Source organism: Triturus cristatus, chromosome 11 (assembly GCF_964204655.1).
Source record: "Triturus cristatus chromosome 11, aTriCri1.1, whole genome shotgun sequence".
NCBI classification, from domain to species: domain Eukaryota; kingdom Metazoa; phylum Chordata; class Amphibia; order Caudata; family Salamandridae; genus Triturus; species Triturus cristatus.
Genome location: NC_140594.1, coordinates 697,859,220 through 697,879,375, shown reverse-complemented (window position 1 = coordinate 697,879,375; position 20,156 = coordinate 697,859,220). Strand labels below are relative to the sequence as shown.

At 44.5% G+C, this 20,156-nt stretch overlaps 1 protein-coding gene across 3 annotated transcripts in view; it reads left to right on the top strand.

Moving 5' to 3' along the window:
* The window catches only part of LOC146785337 (kyphoscoliosis peptidase-like), a 372,020-nt gene that overhangs the window by 138,894 nt on the left and 212,970 nt on the right, over nucleotides 1-20,156 (top strand). For all 3 annotated transcript variants that reach the window (XM_085634318.1, XM_085634315.1, XM_085634317.1), the window contains exon 3: nucleotides 19,001-19,048. In XM_085634318.1, coding sequence (XP_085490444.1) covers nucleotides 19,001-19,048 — 48 coding nt within the window. The remainder of the gene's footprint in view (nucleotides 1-19,000; nucleotides 19,049-20,156) is intronic.

Genomic DNA, 20,156 nt, shown 5'->3' with positions numbered 1-20,156 from the left:
ACCAGAGCCTAGCTGAGAGAGCAAGATCTGAGGTATACAGAGGCCCACCAGATCTCGAAGTCCCGACGTCCAGAGGGTCCGATGTCCGCAGTTTTCCGTAGTTGTCGAGTCGAGTCCAGTTCAGCTCCGTCCCGAGGCCTTCCGTTCCGAGCTACCCGGTGAGTACCATTGCTGGGGAGGCGTTCTGACGTGCACATAGGTTGTGCCGGTCAAGACGGATTTGGGTACACAAATCCGGTCTGCACTGTTTCAGCAGTGTATATGTACTGTTTAGCAGTATATCAAGTATTCCGAAGTATCTAGTTATTGTCGAGAATTATGCTTGGTGATTAGTTTTGCAGACGATCATCATTGTTGGTCATTTTAAAAGTTAAATGTTTAATGTTTAATGTTTAATGTGTTAAAAAACGTCCTGCATATTGTGGTATGAATGATTGTTCATTATTGTGCTTTTTGTATTAAGTGTGTTCAAGATTAAGTATCAGATCAGTTGTCAATATGCCGCTCTTTTCGAAATTAAGACAAATCACAACTAGAAAAGGGGTACTTGAAGAAGCAGTTCCTATTCCTCCTAGGGACACTCCAGGGCACTTCATGTATCACAAACATGGCTTAGATGCCATATTATTCCTTGATTTATGGGTGGACTACACCAAAGAATTACCAGAAAGTCAGAGGTGGCCCGCAGCTGGGACCTGGGATGCAGAGTGCATTATGAAAGTAGAAGAAGAGTTGTGGAAGAGGAAAGCTAGACAGTCACAGAAAGACGCTGTTGAGTTATGGCGTAAAGAATCGCATAGACGTACCGAAAAGGCACTAAGACAGGAAGAGAGAAGTAAAGAAAGTGCAAATAAAGTTCGAGAAAATCTGTTGATTGAAGAGGGTACACGAGTAAAAACAGAACAAGCCGATAGACAAAGGAATGCCCTTATGAAAGGTATGTATCCCCTTCTGGCCGAAGGATTACCTAAGGCTACTACGGAGATACCCAAAGACTTGCCACCCCCATTGTTTCCAATAAAAGTACATCCTAAAGGGCATCCCAGAACCGCAGAAGATGTTTTTCTTTCCTCATATTTAGATGACGCAGCTCCCGAGTATGCTAACCCCGCACCACATAGACCGTCTGCTGGGGGGGTTCAACGTCAAGATCAGGTGTCTGTATCTGTGCAACAACAAACTCCGACACAAGCTTCGGCAAGCACATCTGTTTCCGCATCTGTTCCCGCAGCCGATTCTACAGTTGTGTCCACACCTGTAGTTGCTGTAGCACGTTCAACGAATCCTTTCGCGCCCAGTACCCCAGATGGGGCTACCGGAGGTGCTACTAGCGTTTATTCTACACCACCCCGAATAAGTAAACTTACTTTTCAAGAACAAGCACATTCTCGTACGCCCAAACTTATAAATACCCGCATGCTTAAGGACCTTTTAGTAGATTGTAGATATGACCCGGTGCCCGGCAAAGAGGACGAAATGGTCCTGGCATCATTACGTATCAGAAGAGCTGCAGGGTTTTTAGGGAAGCTACCAGGAATGACTATGCATCTGGATAACATATATCATTTTGTCCAAACAGGGAGAGATCCTGAATGCATTAACAGAGCTATGGAATATCAGAAAGTGGAAATACAGGGGGAATTGTTACGTTTTCTCGTAAATTGTGTGATCAGAAATCAAGACCGACCGGGGGTAAACCCGGAAGTAATGCAAACCCTTACAAGATGGAGTCAGAATATATCAGATGGGAGACACGATAAGCAAGGATGTATAGTAGCAATGTGCCGAAAAATAAGGAAAGAAATAGAACGAATACATGAAGAGAGATTGGAGGTAGACGAGTTTGAGCGAAATGAGGGGGGAGAATCAGAAATTCCCGCAACACAGTCGGACACTATAGCCTATGTAGGTAGGGGAAGGTCCTGTAATAATACTAGATGTTTTACTGATCCGATACATTCGATATGTCCAGATAATAACAGAACGTATCCGACCCCTATAATAAATATGAGGTCTCCCGAACATTCGTTCCAAGCCGTTGACAAGGTACTCCGAGAACGAAGGGGTTATCACCTCCTCGATTCTATGGATGAACAAGAATTGGCTAGGTCAGCCGTTCACTGGATTGACAGTCCCGGAAAATATGGTGATGACACAGTAGCACACACGTTTTTGAACCTCAGCCCAGATGAACAGCGTTTAGCTGGAATTTATATGATTCAGCAACTTCTTATATTATATAAGAACCAACATTCCGATCCTGGTCCCTTACCTGATATATTGACTGAACTACTCACGAATAGATGGAGAGGTTCAGGTAATAAGTTAATTAAAGAAATACTAGTATCCAGAAAGCAGTACATTCTTTTTGTAAGCCCAGATCCTTTCTCACTGCCCAACAAGGAAAGAACGCCGTATTACATGGACAGACAGAATCCTTTACGAGAAGTGCACCCAATAAAAGGCGAGGACAATCAGTTTCATCGTGTATTTGTATATACTCCCATATCTAAAATGGAATTGTTAGAAATGAAAAAGGTGGTACCCAGTCATGACAAGGACCCAGCGGGTTTTCACCGAGAAATTAAAGACATGTTACTGATGGGAGAGTATACCTATCCTGACATTATGACGATATTAAAGGTGCTAATGCCTGCTGGCATTTATGAAAAACTTAAGGAAAAGGAGTGGGAAGTGGGGGACCAAAAGATAGACTGGACAGCATTAGAAGCCGAAGAAAGGGGCCGAACTGCAGGTTCAGGGCTCGGGGATAAAGTTAAAGCACTACCAGGTTTACTAGTACAGGTACTGCCACGTTTATTAACTACGAAAAAGGAAGATTGGGGTGCAATCTCAGCCTGTAAACAAAAACAAGATGAAGACACTAGTGATTTCTATGCCCGATTTGAAAATTTTTTTGGTATAAATAGTGGTATAAAAGCAAATAGTGAGTCATATCCACATTTGTTTGTGACAAAATTAGTGGAAAATTCCTTGCCTCAAGTGAAGAATAGAGTATTGAAATTCGAGAGTACATGGCAAGGTAACACTCCGTCACAAATGTTACAAATGTTACAGTATCATCACAATAGAATTAGAGATGAACAAGAACACGAACAAAGACGTATGAAGGACACTAAAATGAAAATGCTAGTTTCCCAGACAGTTCCAGCGGATGGTCACAAAAAGGGTGTGACACATTCCGGAGATTCAGCAGTTCCTGTAAAAGGAACATGCAATTACTGTAAACAACTAGGTCATTATGTACACGATTGTCCAGTCCTGAAGCGTAATATCGCTGTAGGTATTGCAAAGGAAAGACCACGACCACTCAGACAGGATCAGAATGAACAAGGAGCTCCGCAGCATGCACAGTCCATGCCAGCTCCGCAGCAGTCCATGCCGGCCTCACAACAGTCCATACAGTTTGTGCCAGCTGCACCAGCGCTGCCTGTTGCTGCCACACAGACAACAACACGACAAATGTATCAGACCGCACAGTATGAATACCCTGAGTATCAACGTTACGCATGAACAAGCCTAGAGAGGGAAGTTGACTTACCCCTTATTGAGATCCCTGTAGATCAAGAAGGACCTTATGTGCACAGTGAATTATTAGGTCAAGACAGAAAATTTTTACTTGATACAGGGGCAAGTCGAACGACAATAAAACGTAGTGAAGTTCCTGGGGCACCCCTCTCAGGCTCTCAAAATGTTTCCCTTGGTTTTTCAGGAAAACCTATTGTTAATGAAGTATCACAGCCCCTTCCACTTACGATTGGTCCCTTGACCCGAACTACAGATTTATTGCTTACCAAATCATGTCCAGAAAACTTGTTAGGTATAAAGACATTGAAAGCTCTAGGGGCTATTATATGTTGTTCTCCGGAAGGAGTAAGATTGTTTTTACGTGATTTCAAAGGTCACTATGTGTCCAGAGACATGGATCACCGATTGCAGACTTTACCCGCACATTTATGGGCACAAGGCCCTACTGATGTTGGTTGCATGAACATTACACCATATCGAGTCACATTAAAGGCAGGAGTGGTACTACCACGAATGCGACAATACAAGTTACCTCCAGATGCTGTAGTGGCTTTACTGAAAATCATTGACGAGCTTATTGCCCAAGGAGTGGTTGTGGAAACCGACTCCAATGTATGTAATTCCCCGATAATTCCCATTCTTAAACGAACTGATCCAATGGCCCCGCCAGTATATCGATTGGTTATTGATCTGCGCGAATTAAACAAATGCATTGTGCCACAATTTCCAGTGGTCCCCGATATCTCATCATTACTGACAGCCATTGATTCACAAGCTACATTCTTTACAGTAATTGATCTCAAGAATGCCTTTTTCAGCGTCCCAATAGATCCGGAAAGCCAATACTTGTTCGGATTTAGTTTAAATGGACGAAGTTTTAAATTCACACGCGCACCTCAAGGATTTACAGAAAGCCCCAGCATCTATAGCCAAGCACTGAAACGAGAACTTGACAGTATCCACATGCCAGTTTGCACTGCACTGCTTCAATACGTCGATGATCTGCTGATCACCGCCCGAAGGGAGCCTGAATGTGAAAAAGCATCACTGACGGTTTTACAATTTCTAGCCGAAAAGGGGCACAAGGTGTCCCCTTCTAAACTGCAATTCTGTGTCCAGCGAGTTGTTTATCTTGGTCACTCGCTGTCCAAGGAGGGAAGGCAGATTACACCCGACCGCATTCAGTTAATTGCTAACATGCCAATACCCAAGACACAAAAGGAGGTGCGGGCTTTTATAGGCCTCACTTCATACTGTAGGCAGTGGATCCCTCAATATGCATTTCTAGCAAAACCACTCATTCAGTTGACAACGCAGGAGGCAGCCACATCGACTGTCCTCCCTTGGACTCAGGAACACACACTAGCTTTTGAAAGCTTAAAGAAAGCTCTATGTCAAGCACCTGTTTTAGCGACACCATGTTACTATAAACATTTTACACTCTTTGTTACAGAACGTGAAGGTACTGCCTTGTCAGTGCTCACTCAGGAACAAGCAGGATCACGCAAGCCATGTGCTTATTTCTCTAGTACATTAGATCCCGTAGCTCAGGCTTTGCCTGCGTGCCTGAAATCAGTGGCAGCAACAGCTTTAGCAATCAGACAAAGCGATGCCATAGTGTTAGGACATCCGTTGACAGTACAAGTACCGCATGCAGTAGAGGTTCTTGTGAACCGAACGCAAACACAACACTTGACCATAGCAAGACTTACAGGGTACGAGCTAACATTGTTTCAGCCACATATAGAAATCAGACGTTGTAATACATTGAATCCTGCTACACTTCTACCTGTAATCGGAACAGACCCACTAGCTCATGATTGTGTTGAAGTTATTACAATAACGACGAAACCCAGACAAGACTTGACAGACGTTCCATTGTTAGATCCAGACCTGACGTTGTATGTAGATGGATCATGTATGAGAACAAGTACAGGAGATTTAGTGGCCGCGTATGCAGTCACAACAGATACGGAAGTCATTGAAACAAACTGTATAAATACCTTGTCAGCCCAAGCAGCAGAGCTTATTGCTCTGACACAAGCCTGTATCCAAGCCACAAATAAGAAAGTTAACATATACACTGATTCACGTTATGCATTCGGAGTTGTACATGACTTCGGTGTGCTGTGGCGAGAGAGAGGTTATTTAACTTCTCATGGCACCCACATTCAGCACGGACCCCTCATTCATGCTCTGTTAGACGCAATCCATCTGCCCACTGCTATATCGATTATGAAATGCAAAGCACATACGAAAGTCACTGATATCATTTCTCAAGGCAATGATCTAGCTGACAGAACAGCTAAACAGACTGCTCAGACTCGCACATCCGACATGACAAAGACAATAGTTCCGACACCAACACATTGTATGACGATTAAGGATCCCGCACTTGACATAATTGACATACAGACACATGCTACAACAGACGAAATAAAGAAATGGACTGAACTAGGAGGGATCCAAACAGACCAGGGATGGATGACGAAGGAGAAATCTGTATGGTTTCTTCCTGACTCTATGGTCCAAGCTATCATAACTACAATACACAGTCCAGCGCATCTAGGAGAGAAAGCTATGCTAGACAGCATTCAACACATTTGGTTCAACAAACATTTACGAGCAGCAGCTAAGCAAAAAGTCCGTACCTGTATGATATGTTGTCAGTTTAACCCAGGTAAAAGCATCCCCGTAGAGCAGGGTGGATTTCAGCCTCCTGATCACCCTTTTGAAGTCCTCCAGATGGATTATATCCAGATGGAACGATGTCGAGGATTCAAATACGTTCTCGTAGTTGTCTGTGCTCTTTCCCGATGGACTGAAGCATACCCAGTATCAGATTACACTGCCCCGACTACTGCCAAGCAGCTAGTTCGAGAATTCTTCCCACGGTACGGTTTACCACGTGTTGTCTATTCAGATAACGGCCAGCCGTTCTCATCCGAATTGATGAAACATGTTTCACTCTTGCTAGGATATCAGTTGAAGTTTCATTGTGTCCGACATCCCGAGGCAGCAGGTCTCGTGGAACGACATAATCAAACTTTGAAAATTAGATTGTCCAAAATATGTAGGGAGAAAGGTGTTGATTGGGTAGTAGCCTTACCAGTTGCACTGTTTTACATGAGAATGGTAGCACACTCTCGAACAGGGCTATCCCCTTATGAAGTGATCTTTGGAAGACCACCGAATATGTGGGGGACGCCTATACCCCGTAAAATAACTGATGTTGACTGTAATATGCTGACAGATTACCTGGCTTCCTTGATGTCTGCACTACAATCTTGTCGTTCACAGGTAGCTGCAGCCTTTCCTGACAACACTGAGGTGAAACCCCATGACGTAGTTCCGGGGGATCTCGTTCTAGTGAGGAATTTTGACCGAAAGACTCAGCTGGAGCCGAGGTGGAAGACACCTCAACTTGTCCTGCTTACTACAAGGACAGCCGTGAAGATCGAAGGCAGAAAAGGATGGGTGCATTCAAGTCATATCAAGAAATTTCATGGACTTCCTTCGGATGTAAATAGTACACCTCGTGTGTCTTCACCCATTGACTCGAAGCTACCTTTGGCTGAGGCCAGTAGTCAGGAACTTTACAAACTGAAACTTAGGTCTAAACCGTCGGACGATTTGATTGTTTAAGTCCTCTCCAAGGTGAAGCGGTTGAATTTGTCTCCGACATGTATCCCTTAGACCTGAATCGAGGAAAAACGCGAAAAATGTTGAAACGACATGCGTACTGTAAATCACTGCGTAGCCACTGTATAGTGACGTTATTAATTTTGTTTTTCTTGAGTTTTATAATAATCACTGCAAGCATATTGTTGCATATATATTATCCTATTTCTAAACATGTTTTCAATATAACTGATGAACATTCTTTTAGTGACCTACCCCCGCATGAATTATCCTATAGACTTGCGCTGCGCAATAACACTTTTATTAGTATGTTACATCATTCCCATCAGACTAGTAATGCTACTAATTGTTGGGTGTGTGGCCGACTCCCTCCCTATCAGAATTATAAGGGAGTTTTGCCTTTCTTTCCACATCCGTTTACACATAATGGCTCCTGTGGAGCATGGTTTAGTTTAATCAATTCCATAGACTCAGACACAGCAGTTTATCAAGACCATTGGGTATGGGGAAATCTGAACCTAGTTTTACTCAAAGTCTGCTACCCTGACAAGGAGGGTCGCCCCAAAAGAACAGGAACTGATCTAGAAAATGAAGTATATGGATTAGGTAATTTTACACCTAATCTCATGATTCTGAATGTCGAATCCGAAGTTGAACTAGTTTTGCCCACCATGTCAGTATTCCCAGCTAAGGGTGAATTGTGTGTAAGAAAAATTGGTTCCATACATATGGGCCATAGTAAATGCACTACTATAGTAGAATTCAGTGATCAAGGCAAATCTTCATTTAGAGCTTCTCGCCACTCCTACTTCATATGTGGTCAGACTGCATATATGCGTCTGCCTCTAGATTGGGATGGTACCTGTTACATTGCATTCCTTTTGCCACCTGTTTTCCTAGCTCCTCCTGATTATCACAGAAATATTCATTTAGTACACAATAGAGAGCGGAGAGATCTCCCAATTGTCGATTACACTGAGACGGCATGGGAAAAGTATGTAGATTTTAATAAAGGCATCTTTCCCTATATAGGTACCATTACAAATAGTAAGCTAATACGTAGATTAACTAGGACTCTTGAAGCTGTAGTGAATGAAACTATTGCCGCCCTAGGCAACTTGACAGAGGAGCAATCTGCGATGAGGATTGTTGTTCTTCAAAATCGTCTTGTCCTTGACGTCATTCTGGCCGATAGGGGCGGAGCTTGTAGGGTCATCGGATCAAGCTGCTGCGTATTCATACCAGAAAATTCGCCATCTGTATATAAAGCTATAACTCGCCTTCATAAGATTGTGAGCCAGATACACCAGAATCCAGGCACTTGGACTTGGTCCGGGTGGTTTTGGAGCGTGATATCAGCCTGGGGATGGAGAGTTCTATCCTTCCTAGGTATTGGCCTTCTTATACTATTCAGTTGCTGCTTATGCCTGCAATGTGGACCAGCGATTTGTGGCCTGTGTGCCACATCGTGTATTCCACATCAAGGTTTTCATTCAAGATCCCGGAAGAAGAAAGAAGAACAAATGATGCTCCATGAACAAATCGATGGATTAATGAAGATTGATGTCTCTTGATGGGCAAGTAGGGGACAAGGAGGGAATGTGGAAATATGGATTTTTATGATCAGTTATGTCCCCTATCTTGGACCCCAACGGTTCTATATGCATGTTACAAGTACATGTATGTTCCCTCCAGTTCCAGTTTTGAAGACGCAAACACGTGTGCGTCCACCGTCAACATGTCCTCTGTCAGATCCGCCATGAATGGGCTGGATATTCGATTCCTAAGTATGAAAGGCCACCGACTTTATATGGCCCAGTTACTCCATTTTGCAGTACAGGCGAGTAGGCCCTGATTCTGCCATCAAGCCTTTCCCTGCTCTCTGCCTCTGACAGCTTCAGCTTGAGCTCACATCTGTATCCATGAACTTTGTCCTACTCCCTGTGCGGCTAACGGTGCCTGCCTCGGCCGGTTTGCCTGCCTGCCAAAAACTGTATTTCACCTTCGAGTTATCTGCTTCGCTCCTCAGCCGATGCATTCCTGTCTAGTAGTTTAGGTAAACATTTCCTTCAGCTACTGAGCAAAGGGCCTAGCCTCTCTGTCTTCATGCAATTAATTCATGGCCCTGTTACCATGGAAGGTTTCTGCCCCTTGCATCTCATATAGACACTTAGACGCTTGTGCACGCACACACAGTCAGTATAGAATAGATTTTGTCCGAGAGTCCTTCCTTTGTGGATAACATAGTTCTTTAAACATAGGATGTTAGATATGATTTGGGATTAGGTTGACTTGACCCCCCAGACTTCTTGTCTCCACATGTAGAGCTAAATGTCAAGTCCCCTTCACCCCCTAGTTGCACGTCAATTACACGTCATGCTGCTGCGCGCGCATCTCTGCCAAGTATTATCTTATAGATCCACCTATATATGACATCACAACCAATAATGTTTCTTGTTACTCCCCATTACGCCTCTTTTCATTACGCATGTGAATTATTATCTTCCTTATCAATTGTTACGCCTCCCACATTGGTTTCATTGTAATGTATGTTCTATAAAAGCAATTTCTTGTCAATAAAGTATTGTACTTCACTTCCTGAACCCCCGTGGTGACGGAACATGGAGTCCACGACTCGAGTCGTCCATTTGGAATAAAGCCCATTCAGAAACCTCTTATACCACGGATTCTGCCTCTTATTTTACTGAGCTAAGTTACTTAGATTCCGTATCAAATTCAGTCCCGGTAATTAAATTATTTACCACACCATCACACACCCAAACTTGGTAATCTGTAACAGGCATTCCAGTAACAAACCATTGATACGGGTACCGAATAGCAGTTTGTGTACTTTATCCAGGCTTCATCTAAATTCCGTTTCGGTATTCATTTTTAACCCCATTCAAGGAGTCAGTAAAACTTTACTGACTCCTAAAATGTATTTAGTACATAGAAAATAACTTTTTAGTGGTCACAAACCCTCTGATCTCCTAAATCAGAAGATTTGCGACCTGTAAAAAGTTTAGTACATCTTTCCCTCATTCTTTATGCCAGCTCTGCTCTTTTATTTGAGTGTAAAAGCCACCTGCCTCCAGGTAATCATTTGGTGTGTTGAGGGAGACCACCCACAAGTAGTGAGAAGATTTCTTAAATGACTTGAGGTCGCTACAGTGCACTTAAATTGTACAATAACAGAAAACTATGGTTTTATTTCTGTAAGGCAGGGTCGGTGGTAGCATTAATACTAGAAGGACCTGAGCAGATCCTCTAGATGGCTCTTAATATTTATTAGTGTCATTGTTTTTGAGTTTAAGGTTTGGATCTGAAATGGTCTCCGCTTTCCTCATTGAGAGTAAAGAGGGTGGGGGACTGTGTAATTATTTTAACATTTCAATTTGCCTTAGGGCTGTCACTTCCTAACAGATGGGAGACTGTGTCCAGACGGTGTTCTGTTTTATTATTCATGGAGGTTGATATGTACCACTAAAAACAACAAACCAATCAGAAAATGTGCAATCTAAAGTCAGGCCACTTGATTAATTATGTTTTTTAAATTTTCATAATGCAGGACCGGTGTGGTCCTGGGACGAAGAAGGATTTTTGTTGTTTATTTAGATACATTTTAGTAGTATAATTGTGCTGAAGTTTAAAAAATCTACCTGTTATGGTTTCAAATAACCATATATTAAACTCGTACATTTGTGTAGTTATATTACTGGAGTATTACCTGAAACACTTTGAATGCATTATGATTCAGACTCTTTTTGTGGAATATCGGTTTCAGTCCATAAATTCTCCTGTGAAAGTGCAAACTATAACCTTTCTGCTAATCTATGCCAGAACAATTCTGCTTCAGCCAATTGGGCTCGCTTGTAGCGAATTATGCAATAATCCCCTCTCTTCAAAAGCATATTTATGCTGTCTTTGTTAAATATGAAGTTATCCTCCTGCTAGTGGCCCCTCTTTCTTGTGCTACCATCCGAAGGAAACTACTTCGTGAAACTTTATTTGTGAACTCTGATATTACTGATCTGATAAAGACTTCTAGCTGCAGATTCCATACCTTAGTCTTATCCCCAGCTGTCTGACTAGATCTGGACATTTTTCTTAGCAGTCCCCTTACACACCAGTGGGTGGCACTGTTCACCTCTGATTGGCATCGTTGGAGTCGTCCACACCAGAGATAAAATGCGCAGTGCCTATAAAGGCACCATCCTAGTGCCCTGACCTTGGTTGCTTCTTTTCTGCGCCATCAGCGGAGATCCGGCTTGAGCTCCTGTCAGTCACTTTTGACTGACTTTTGTTGATGTTTTGTTGACTCTTTACACCATTGTTTGTTTTTCCAACCATGTTTTGGTCTACGTCTTCGATAAAATGTAATTGTTTAAATCCTTGTAGGGCCTGTTACCGGCAGATGTCTGTGACAGACCCCCACCTGGTCTGGCTTTGGTACCTGGAGTCAGACCACGACTTCAAGGCCTACCCGGACTATAGTATCATGAATCCATCACACTTCAGGTCCCAGTTGTGTGGGTGGTCCTGGGACTGCTCTTGGTGTCGCTTGCATCATCATCATGATCCAGGTAAGACTCACAAGAAGAAGTCCAAGAAGTTGTTTTGGTCTTAGACTTCTCTGCATAGGTCCAAGTTATCGTACAAGGCAAGGGAACAAAACCATTAATCTAGGACCTGCTCCCACGTCATTCCCATGGAGTCTCAGCCTGGGTCCACTCTGTGCTTTCCCTAGTTTCCTAGAACTACCCCTGCCCAACTCTACAAGTTCTATGAATACATGCACCTAATTTTTGGGTGGCCTCTGCAGCGCCTTTGGACCCCACGGGTTCGAGAGGGACTTCAACTGGATTTCCATCTGCAGGTTCGCCCTAAGCACCAGTCGGACCATCAGGATCGATTATTGCATCCGATCGATCCCAGATGCAACTTTATGACCTCCTTCAGGGTCCATTCCAATGGTAGATTTCCTGATAGGGCTGAACTCACAGTGGTCACAGACGCATCACTTCTGGGTTGGGGCGACCATCTGGGAGAGGTGGAGATCAGAGGACTCTAGACTCCGGCAGAGTCTCAGCTTCACATCAGCTTGTTGGAGTTGAGCGATATATGATTGGCATTGAAAGCCCTCCTTCCATCCACCAAGAGGAGGCTGGTTCAGGTGTTCACAAACAACACCACCGCCATGTGGTAATCACACAGACAGAGTGGAGTGGATCCTGGACCCTGTGCCAAGTGGCTCCCTGGACACCAGAGATTGGGGAGAACCTTGGTTAGATCTATTCACCATTTCCAAGAATGTGAAATGTCCGCAATTCTGTGCGTTGGCGTTTCCAAGGCAGCTCTCCCTCGGAGGTGCATTTTGTGTCAAGCGCCAAGACACCTCAGGGTATTCGTTTGCTTAACAAGGTAACATAACAAATGGTGCGCAGGCCTCTTGTACGCCTTTCTGCCGATACTACTCCTGACCAGAGTTCTCAAAATATCAGAAAATACCTGGCCCAAGTCACTCTTGTGGCTCCAGATTGGGCACAAACAGCTTGGCATCTTCTGAAGAGGCTGGATCTCCTGTCACAGCTCCGTGGCAGGGTTCTGCACCCGAGTTTTTGACCTGCCTCCCAAACTATGTGATGGCATCTTAGCAGCCAGACGTCCATCCATTAAAACTGTATATACCTGTTGATGGGACACATTTGTGGCTTGGTGTGGTGCCAAATCCATTTATCCTCTGTCGGCACCCTTATCTGATATCGTCCTGTTTGTAAGGTCTCTCACCCGGCAAGGCCTTTCTTTGGGCACATACAGATAAAGGGTATCTTCAAGCCAACTTTGCTTTCTTGCGATTGCTGGATCAGCCCTCCATGTTGAAGTGCCCTGGTGTGACATGATTTCTGAAAGGTTTACAACAGCAGTTTCCTCCTACTTTTCATAATGCCCCAACGGGACCATAATTTGGTCATCACTTTATTGATGCGCTCCCCTTTGAGCCCATGCATAGTTGCCCTCTAAGACAATTCCACATCAAAACAGACTTCTCCGTGGCAATTACATCTGACAGGAGGGTTAGTGAGTTGAAGGCGCTCTGTCAACTCTCCATATATTACATTCTCTCCACTTAATTGGGTACTCAGAACCAATGCCTCCTTGCTGCCCTGGGAGGTAACACCTTTTCACCTCAGACAGACCATTAGGTTGCCGACTTTCTTTGCTCCACATAACCCTACCACACAAGAGGAGGAACTCCACCATCGGGATCCCAACTGAGCATTATCATTTTACACTGATCATAACAAAGACATCCAGGTGGATAATCAGTTCTTTGTGGGCTTTGCTGGAGCAAAGATGGACCAAGTAGTACAAAAGAGAATCATCTCCAGGGGCATTGTCTCCTGCATAAAGGTCGGCTGCGCACTGGCCAAGAATCAAGCTCTGATGGTTCGGGGGCTAACTCCACTTGAGCAAACACTCCGGTCACTGCATTACCTCAAGGAGTTTCTAGCCTGGATATCTGTCAGGCAGCAACGTGAGCATCACTGCATGCATTCTCGAAGCACTACTTCCTCGACAGTCAGGTACGGCATTATTGGTATTTTGCCCATTCAGTTCTCCTGGACTTCTTAGTATAAACAGCCTTCAGACCCACCTCCGGGGAGATATTGCTTTGGTATTATTTCTAAGGTAAGATAAGGTATCTGCAGTAGCAGTCGCTATCCGATGAAGTTACTTACCTTCAGTAACGCCTTATCTGTTAGAGACTCTATCTAGACTCAGATTTCTTACCAGCCTCCCAATCGCACTGTTCTGCAGTCTGCCAAATACATTTGAAGAGGTCCTTGAGGAACACACTCTAGAAAACTGGTTCTATACCTTTGTATGACTCTGCACTTCTAGCGCAGAAAAACACTTATTACACTGAGGACAGAGTTCTGGGGTGGTGTCTTTATAGGTACTGTGCATGATATGTTTGTCGCTGGCAATGTCAATGATGCCACACGGAGCTGAACACCACCACCTACCAGCATGTAAGGGGGCTATTCAGAAACCTTTTCTGATCCAGTTTGATGGATGGATAAAATTCCAAGGTAACAAATCTGCAGCTGTATAGAGTTTCTACCAGCTAAGGCATTAGCGAAGGAAAGTAGCTTGTTCATATGAATTATACAGTAAGCAAGACGTCATTGTACTTTAAAGCAACTTTAGGTCTGTGCCCTTATCTGATGCTTTCTTTGAATGTCCTTTCTAGGGCACCCCTACTTAAGAATTGTTTGCCCTTTGTCTGCATCTGTTTAAAGTAAAATAGGGTAAGACAGATGGGAATAGGGGCAGATACACTTGCATGAAAGAAAGCTTTCTTCCTGAAAAGGATGTCCCATTTTCATGTCCTAAATATGATGCTTTTTGTAAGCATTTACTTAGTCCGTTGTAACTGTTAAACTGTTTTTGACAAATTGAGTCCATTTTGAGCTGTCATCTTCTTGAGTGCTCCAGTAATTGCAATGATATTGGGCCAGTTGTGAAATGAACTTTAAAAGTCGTGAGATTGTTATCAGACCCTGACTAGGAGGACAACGGGCAAGCAACAGGTACCTGCTGCAACCATGGTGGCTGGCGTCATTGAGCCTCTAATCTTTCAGGGTCTGTTCTACTATGGCTCTGACAAATACAACCTTTTAAGAGCTCAACTCTGTCATAGGTATAGTGAGCAGTCCAAGGCTTCTCAGAAAGGTTAGTGTGGGTGTACAGCAAGCTCAGCACTCAACAGTGTAATAAATTGAGTGTCCAGTCCAATGTTTATCTTTGTAAAAGAGAAGTATCTAAATACACTGTAAAAGACAATACTACACCCTACAAAAGATAACTTATTCAGAGAATCTTGTGCAGGGCCTTTGGTGAGGATGCCCCCTTTGCTTCTCCCTCCCCTCACATTTACTCTTGGGGATAGAGCCCTCCGATGTGGCTCTCAAACCCAGGTGCAGCACTCCCCCCTTGTAGTCAGTATGATGCACTCAGTCTCTGTTATCTCACCAATTGTGAGTCCACAAAAGACCTCCATGTAACCTAGTCCGTACTTTCCTCTCTTGAGGGGAATACTTGCTGGCCACAGGAGTGTCTGTTTTCTGCTCTGGTCCTGGGGCTAAAGAAAGGACTACAATGCAGAGTTCAGAACTGGCGGCATCAGGAGTGTAGTTGTCTTCAGATTGGTGACCATCTTCTGGGGAAATTGTGCATCAGCTGGAGGCCTAGTCCTGTGAGTCTCGGCAGGACCTCCTTTACTTAGGCTGATTAGTTAGTCAGAGACTCAGCTGGGCAGAGCTCACAGGACTGAGGAGGTGATGCAGTGTGCTTTTGGGCTCTGGTCCAGATGGCCACAGTTGGACTGCTTTTAGGCACGTCACAGTTCAATGACAGTGACAATTGGCTGCTCTTCTGGTCAATGTCTCTGACACCCACACCCGCACCATCACCTGGGCACACAGTGGTCAAGTACCTCGATACAGCAGCTTCACTTATAGTTGCATAGTCCACTCTGGCAATCGTTGGGCATGTGCAAAAAGAACAGTTGATAGACAGAATGCAGAACAATGTCATACATTCACCCCAGTACAGAGATCTGGGCCTAAATCCATAATTTGTTTGCTCACCATGCCATTCCAGTTTGAACCCAGCCATATGCAAATCAGTCTTGATCCTGCACCCAATGGATACAGTCCAGCCCGAACTGCCAGGCCAGGTCCTTCCTGGACTGGAAACAAGCATCCTAGAACCGGTTCCGGTGTTGGCTTGGCAGTTCGGATTGGACTGTTCCCATGAGGCACAGGGTCAAGACTGATTTGCATATAGCTGTATTTGAACTGGGGTGGTGAAGTGAGCTAAAGAACGATGATGGATTCAACCCAGATCTGTGACTGGGGGTGAGTGTTTGAAAAGTTTCAGTGCTCCATCAATCATCTCCTTGTGTTTGCTTTGTTCCCCCTAAGTTGGCAGGGTATGCCCAGACATGGGTCTTTTGCTCACTTTGCCACTGGATTCAAGCTAGCCTGGCTGATGAGGGCTGTTAACCCGAAACTGGTCCCAGGATGCTTGTTTCTGGTCCAGGGAAGACATGGCTTGGCAGTTTGGGCCGGACTGTTCCCATGAGACACAGGGTCAAGACTGATTTGCATATAGCTGTATTTGAACTTGGGTGGTGAAGTGAGCTAAAGAACAATGATGGATTCAACCCAGATCGGTGACTGGGGGTGAGTGTCTGAAAAGTTTCAGCGCTCCGTCCATCATCTCCTTGTGTTTGCACATGTTGGGCATGTGCCAGGAACTATTCACCATGAAGTCCATTCTGATAGACCTGAACAGGGATACAGGGATGGCAAAAGCCTTTTCTTCAGTGGCACACACTCGGCACATTTAAGACAAGCGCCACAGCTGCAATGGTGTCGAGCACACTTGGGTGAGTTCTTTAGCCAGATCGAGCAGTTTCAATGGTGTAGTCATTTCGGGCACACTTCAGCAGTGCTGCAGATCATCTGCTTTAGCGAAGGCGACCTGTTCAGAGACAAGGAGCATGCCAGACACCATGTTGCGAGTCTGTGTTAGATTGGCCCTCACCGCACCAGCGTCAACTGCTCTTATCTGCAGGATTGGCTCACTACTCAATTCTTTCTCCGGGCAGGTGTTAGCTCTTTAAGGAGACAGACATGGAGAGAGCTCTTCTCCCAGATCAAGCTCCACATGCAATCTCACCTCTAGAAAGCTGGTTGTTAGGCAGACTCCACCTCTGGTTGCACTGTAGTGCCCGAGTGTGATCTGGGAGCACTCTCTCCCTCGACAGAGAACTTGGAAATGGAACAACACAGGGGTCAACAGCTCCAGCAGGTACAGAAAATGAGGATGTGAATTCTCGGTTTGCACATTCAGACATGGTTTGGGTTGGTTTTGTTTTCATGTGTTCTTCTGAGGCTTACAAGGTGTAGGATTCACATGTCATCCATACTGGTAGGCATTTTTTAAGAGTGCTTGATCTGGAGATGCACAAATTCAGGATTCAGAACATAACGCAGCGTTTAGAGTTGACTTAAATAATAAGAATGTATTTCTACCCAAGCAAACCTTTTTTAGCAACATCAGGATAATGAAAGACTGGGGAAAAAAAGCATAACTTTCTAACCTGTACCATGCAGTCTGCCTGCAGCTCTTTTATGGCAGTTCATAGCTCAATGTGCTAGAATATTATTGTAACTTATGAACTGCACAGTAACAAAATAATCTATGTGACAAAAGCCGTAGCCCACTGAACTATGCCCATAAAATACTGTTCTGTGATATACATGGTGAACTTTCTTTGCAGCAGGCATATTATCATCTGTGCTACCTTAGATGGGCCAAAAGTGCAAAAACACAAAAATGGCATCTCTCTCCAGAAGGTACATTAATCATCAGAAGAGGGAAGAGGTGTGGCGCCGCGGCCAGGGCTACTGACTCTGGAATCTGGGGATCACGGTTCGATCCCCAGCGCCGGCGGCAGATTAGCCCAGCACCGTGTGACTCTGGGCAATAGCTTGCTTAATCTTCCCGACGGCCCCCAGCGCCTAGAGACCCTTACGGGTGATTGTTCGCGCTTTACAAATGTGGATTATTATTATTATCAGAGTTATCTTGACACGTTTATTGTTGCCCCAAACTGCTGGATATACAAGACCTTCACAGTGCTTTTAAAACTTCTGCACTGCTACAAAACTGGCTCCCACTAACACAACTGGCCCCCAACTCTTCCAGCCTCCCGGGGAAACGCCCAATGCCTGGTACAGCAAGTCTGGCCTTGAAAGGGTGGCCTGTTCTAGAAGACCCTCACAATCTGAACAAAAGGAACTGTAATATTACCCTTCATCCACCATCTACCAAATGGCAGTATTCAATAATGGTAATCAACAGCCAACTGCAACAAAAGTACCTCAATGAATTACTTGGGGGATGCTTGTCTCCTCTTTCCACTCTTCAATGTCTAGGTCCCCTGCCTCCAAACTCCGGAATGCCAACAGTGCTCTACTCTCTGGGGAAGTAACCTCACCTTCATCTTGTGCTCAGGAGCAGGCCAGGCACATCTAAATGGAACTGACAGTCTTCCTTCACTCTGGTTCACTCAAACATGCACTATGCATGTAACTCACAGATCACACCCAAACATACAGCCACACTTGTGCTGGGATGTTAGTGCAAGTATCCAGGTTATCTTGTAGCAGCAGTAAGCCAGTAGGCCACCACTCATTGACCCGGGTAAAAAGGTCTGGTTACACTATAGGATTGCTAGACCTTGGAATGCTGCCACCTCTGCTCTATATGCTAGAATACTTGAGCTGTACAGTAGTCCACCGCCAATATGGAGAGTGCACTTGCTGCACCCCTCCAGGTCCAGGACTGTTCTTTCATCAATACAAAGGGAAGGCCCTCACACGCATGCTAAGTTGACATGAGGCTGGGGCCAAAATTCCCAAAACCAAGATACTAGATACTTGTAGATGGGCAAACAGGATAGGAGATACCACTGTACACCAGGAGGGACATTCCCGTCCCAGCAATTGTAAATTGTTTTAAATTGAATTTTTTTCACAGGAATGTTAATGCTATTAACTTAACATTTGGCAATATTTCCTGTTTCATGTGTTTCTTGAATTGTGATTCTCTAGTTCTTCTCATGTCGAACTGTTGGCTTCTGAGTATACTTCATACATAAAAGATGTATTTGCTACTAAGAATGTAGTTGGTGGAGTTCGCTATTTTACAACATGTTGTAATGTTCCAACAGGCTGCGCAGGAGCTGAAGAGGAGGATAAAGAAGGGCAGCAGGATGGAAGTAAGTGACATTTTAACTAAAGCTCGGGGTGGCTGGCTGATGAAGGGTTGAAATGGCTGCACTTTCATTCTGCCGCCACAATATACAGAGCTTTTCGAGACTGAATTCAGGCTTGTGTTAGAAAATATCCTAATGTATACATTTGTAAAGTGCTTGCGATTTTGCAAGGCATACTGCATGTGTATAGTTTATTCAGCATGTGGTTTGCGTACTCAGTTGTGCCTTGTTGCACCACCACAAATGGTCACAAGTGAGTGATTGGTTGCAACAAATAACCTGAAAATTGCCCTGTTGCTAGGATGACAGAGGTGTCAAAATGTTTCAGTTCTTGCACTGTAAATGAATGAAGTATGGGGCTGTGAACTCAACAATATGTACCATACTCCCTCGCACACCCATACCCCCTCGAACACGCACACTCCCTCACACACCCACACACAAAATTCCCAAATGGATTCACAAATGTGGAATTTCAAAGCAGAGGGTCTCCGAAGGGGCCAGGGACATAAAATACTCACTTGGTGAACACTGCCAAATTCTTAGACCTCCATTTTCTACACTATGAAATGAACCTGCCATAAGTTGTACTTAAGCAGCAGTGACGAGCAGCTGTCTATGCAGTATTTGAATGATGTACAAACCTCTTCCTGGGGCGAGTCCTCCTCCTCCCTGCCCACTTAACTGCGTCCCTTTTACCTTTACATTGCACCACTGACAACGTGATTTGGTGCCTTAAAAGGTCGCAGTTTATTCATACATAACATGGTAGTACATTTTGCAATTTGATTGGTCATTCACAAAGATCCATGTTATTGTATACTTCCATTGTCTTTGTACCTTTATTGTTGTTATTTTCTCCCAAACAGTATAGTTTTGCAGGGTGCCCCTTTGGCCGTACCTCTGTGTCTGCGGTTCCAGGCTTCAACTTGCTACCCAATTTGGTGGGTGTCCGTCAGGACCTGCCCGGGCTGCAAGTGCCGTTCCGCTTGCCCTAGACCCTTTGATGTCCCCTCGACTGCTCCTCAGGGCCCTCGCCTGCTTCTCAGGGCCCTTGCCGTGTGGCATCCCAAGAACCCTGTGTGAGCATCTCATCTACTCAGCCTGTGGC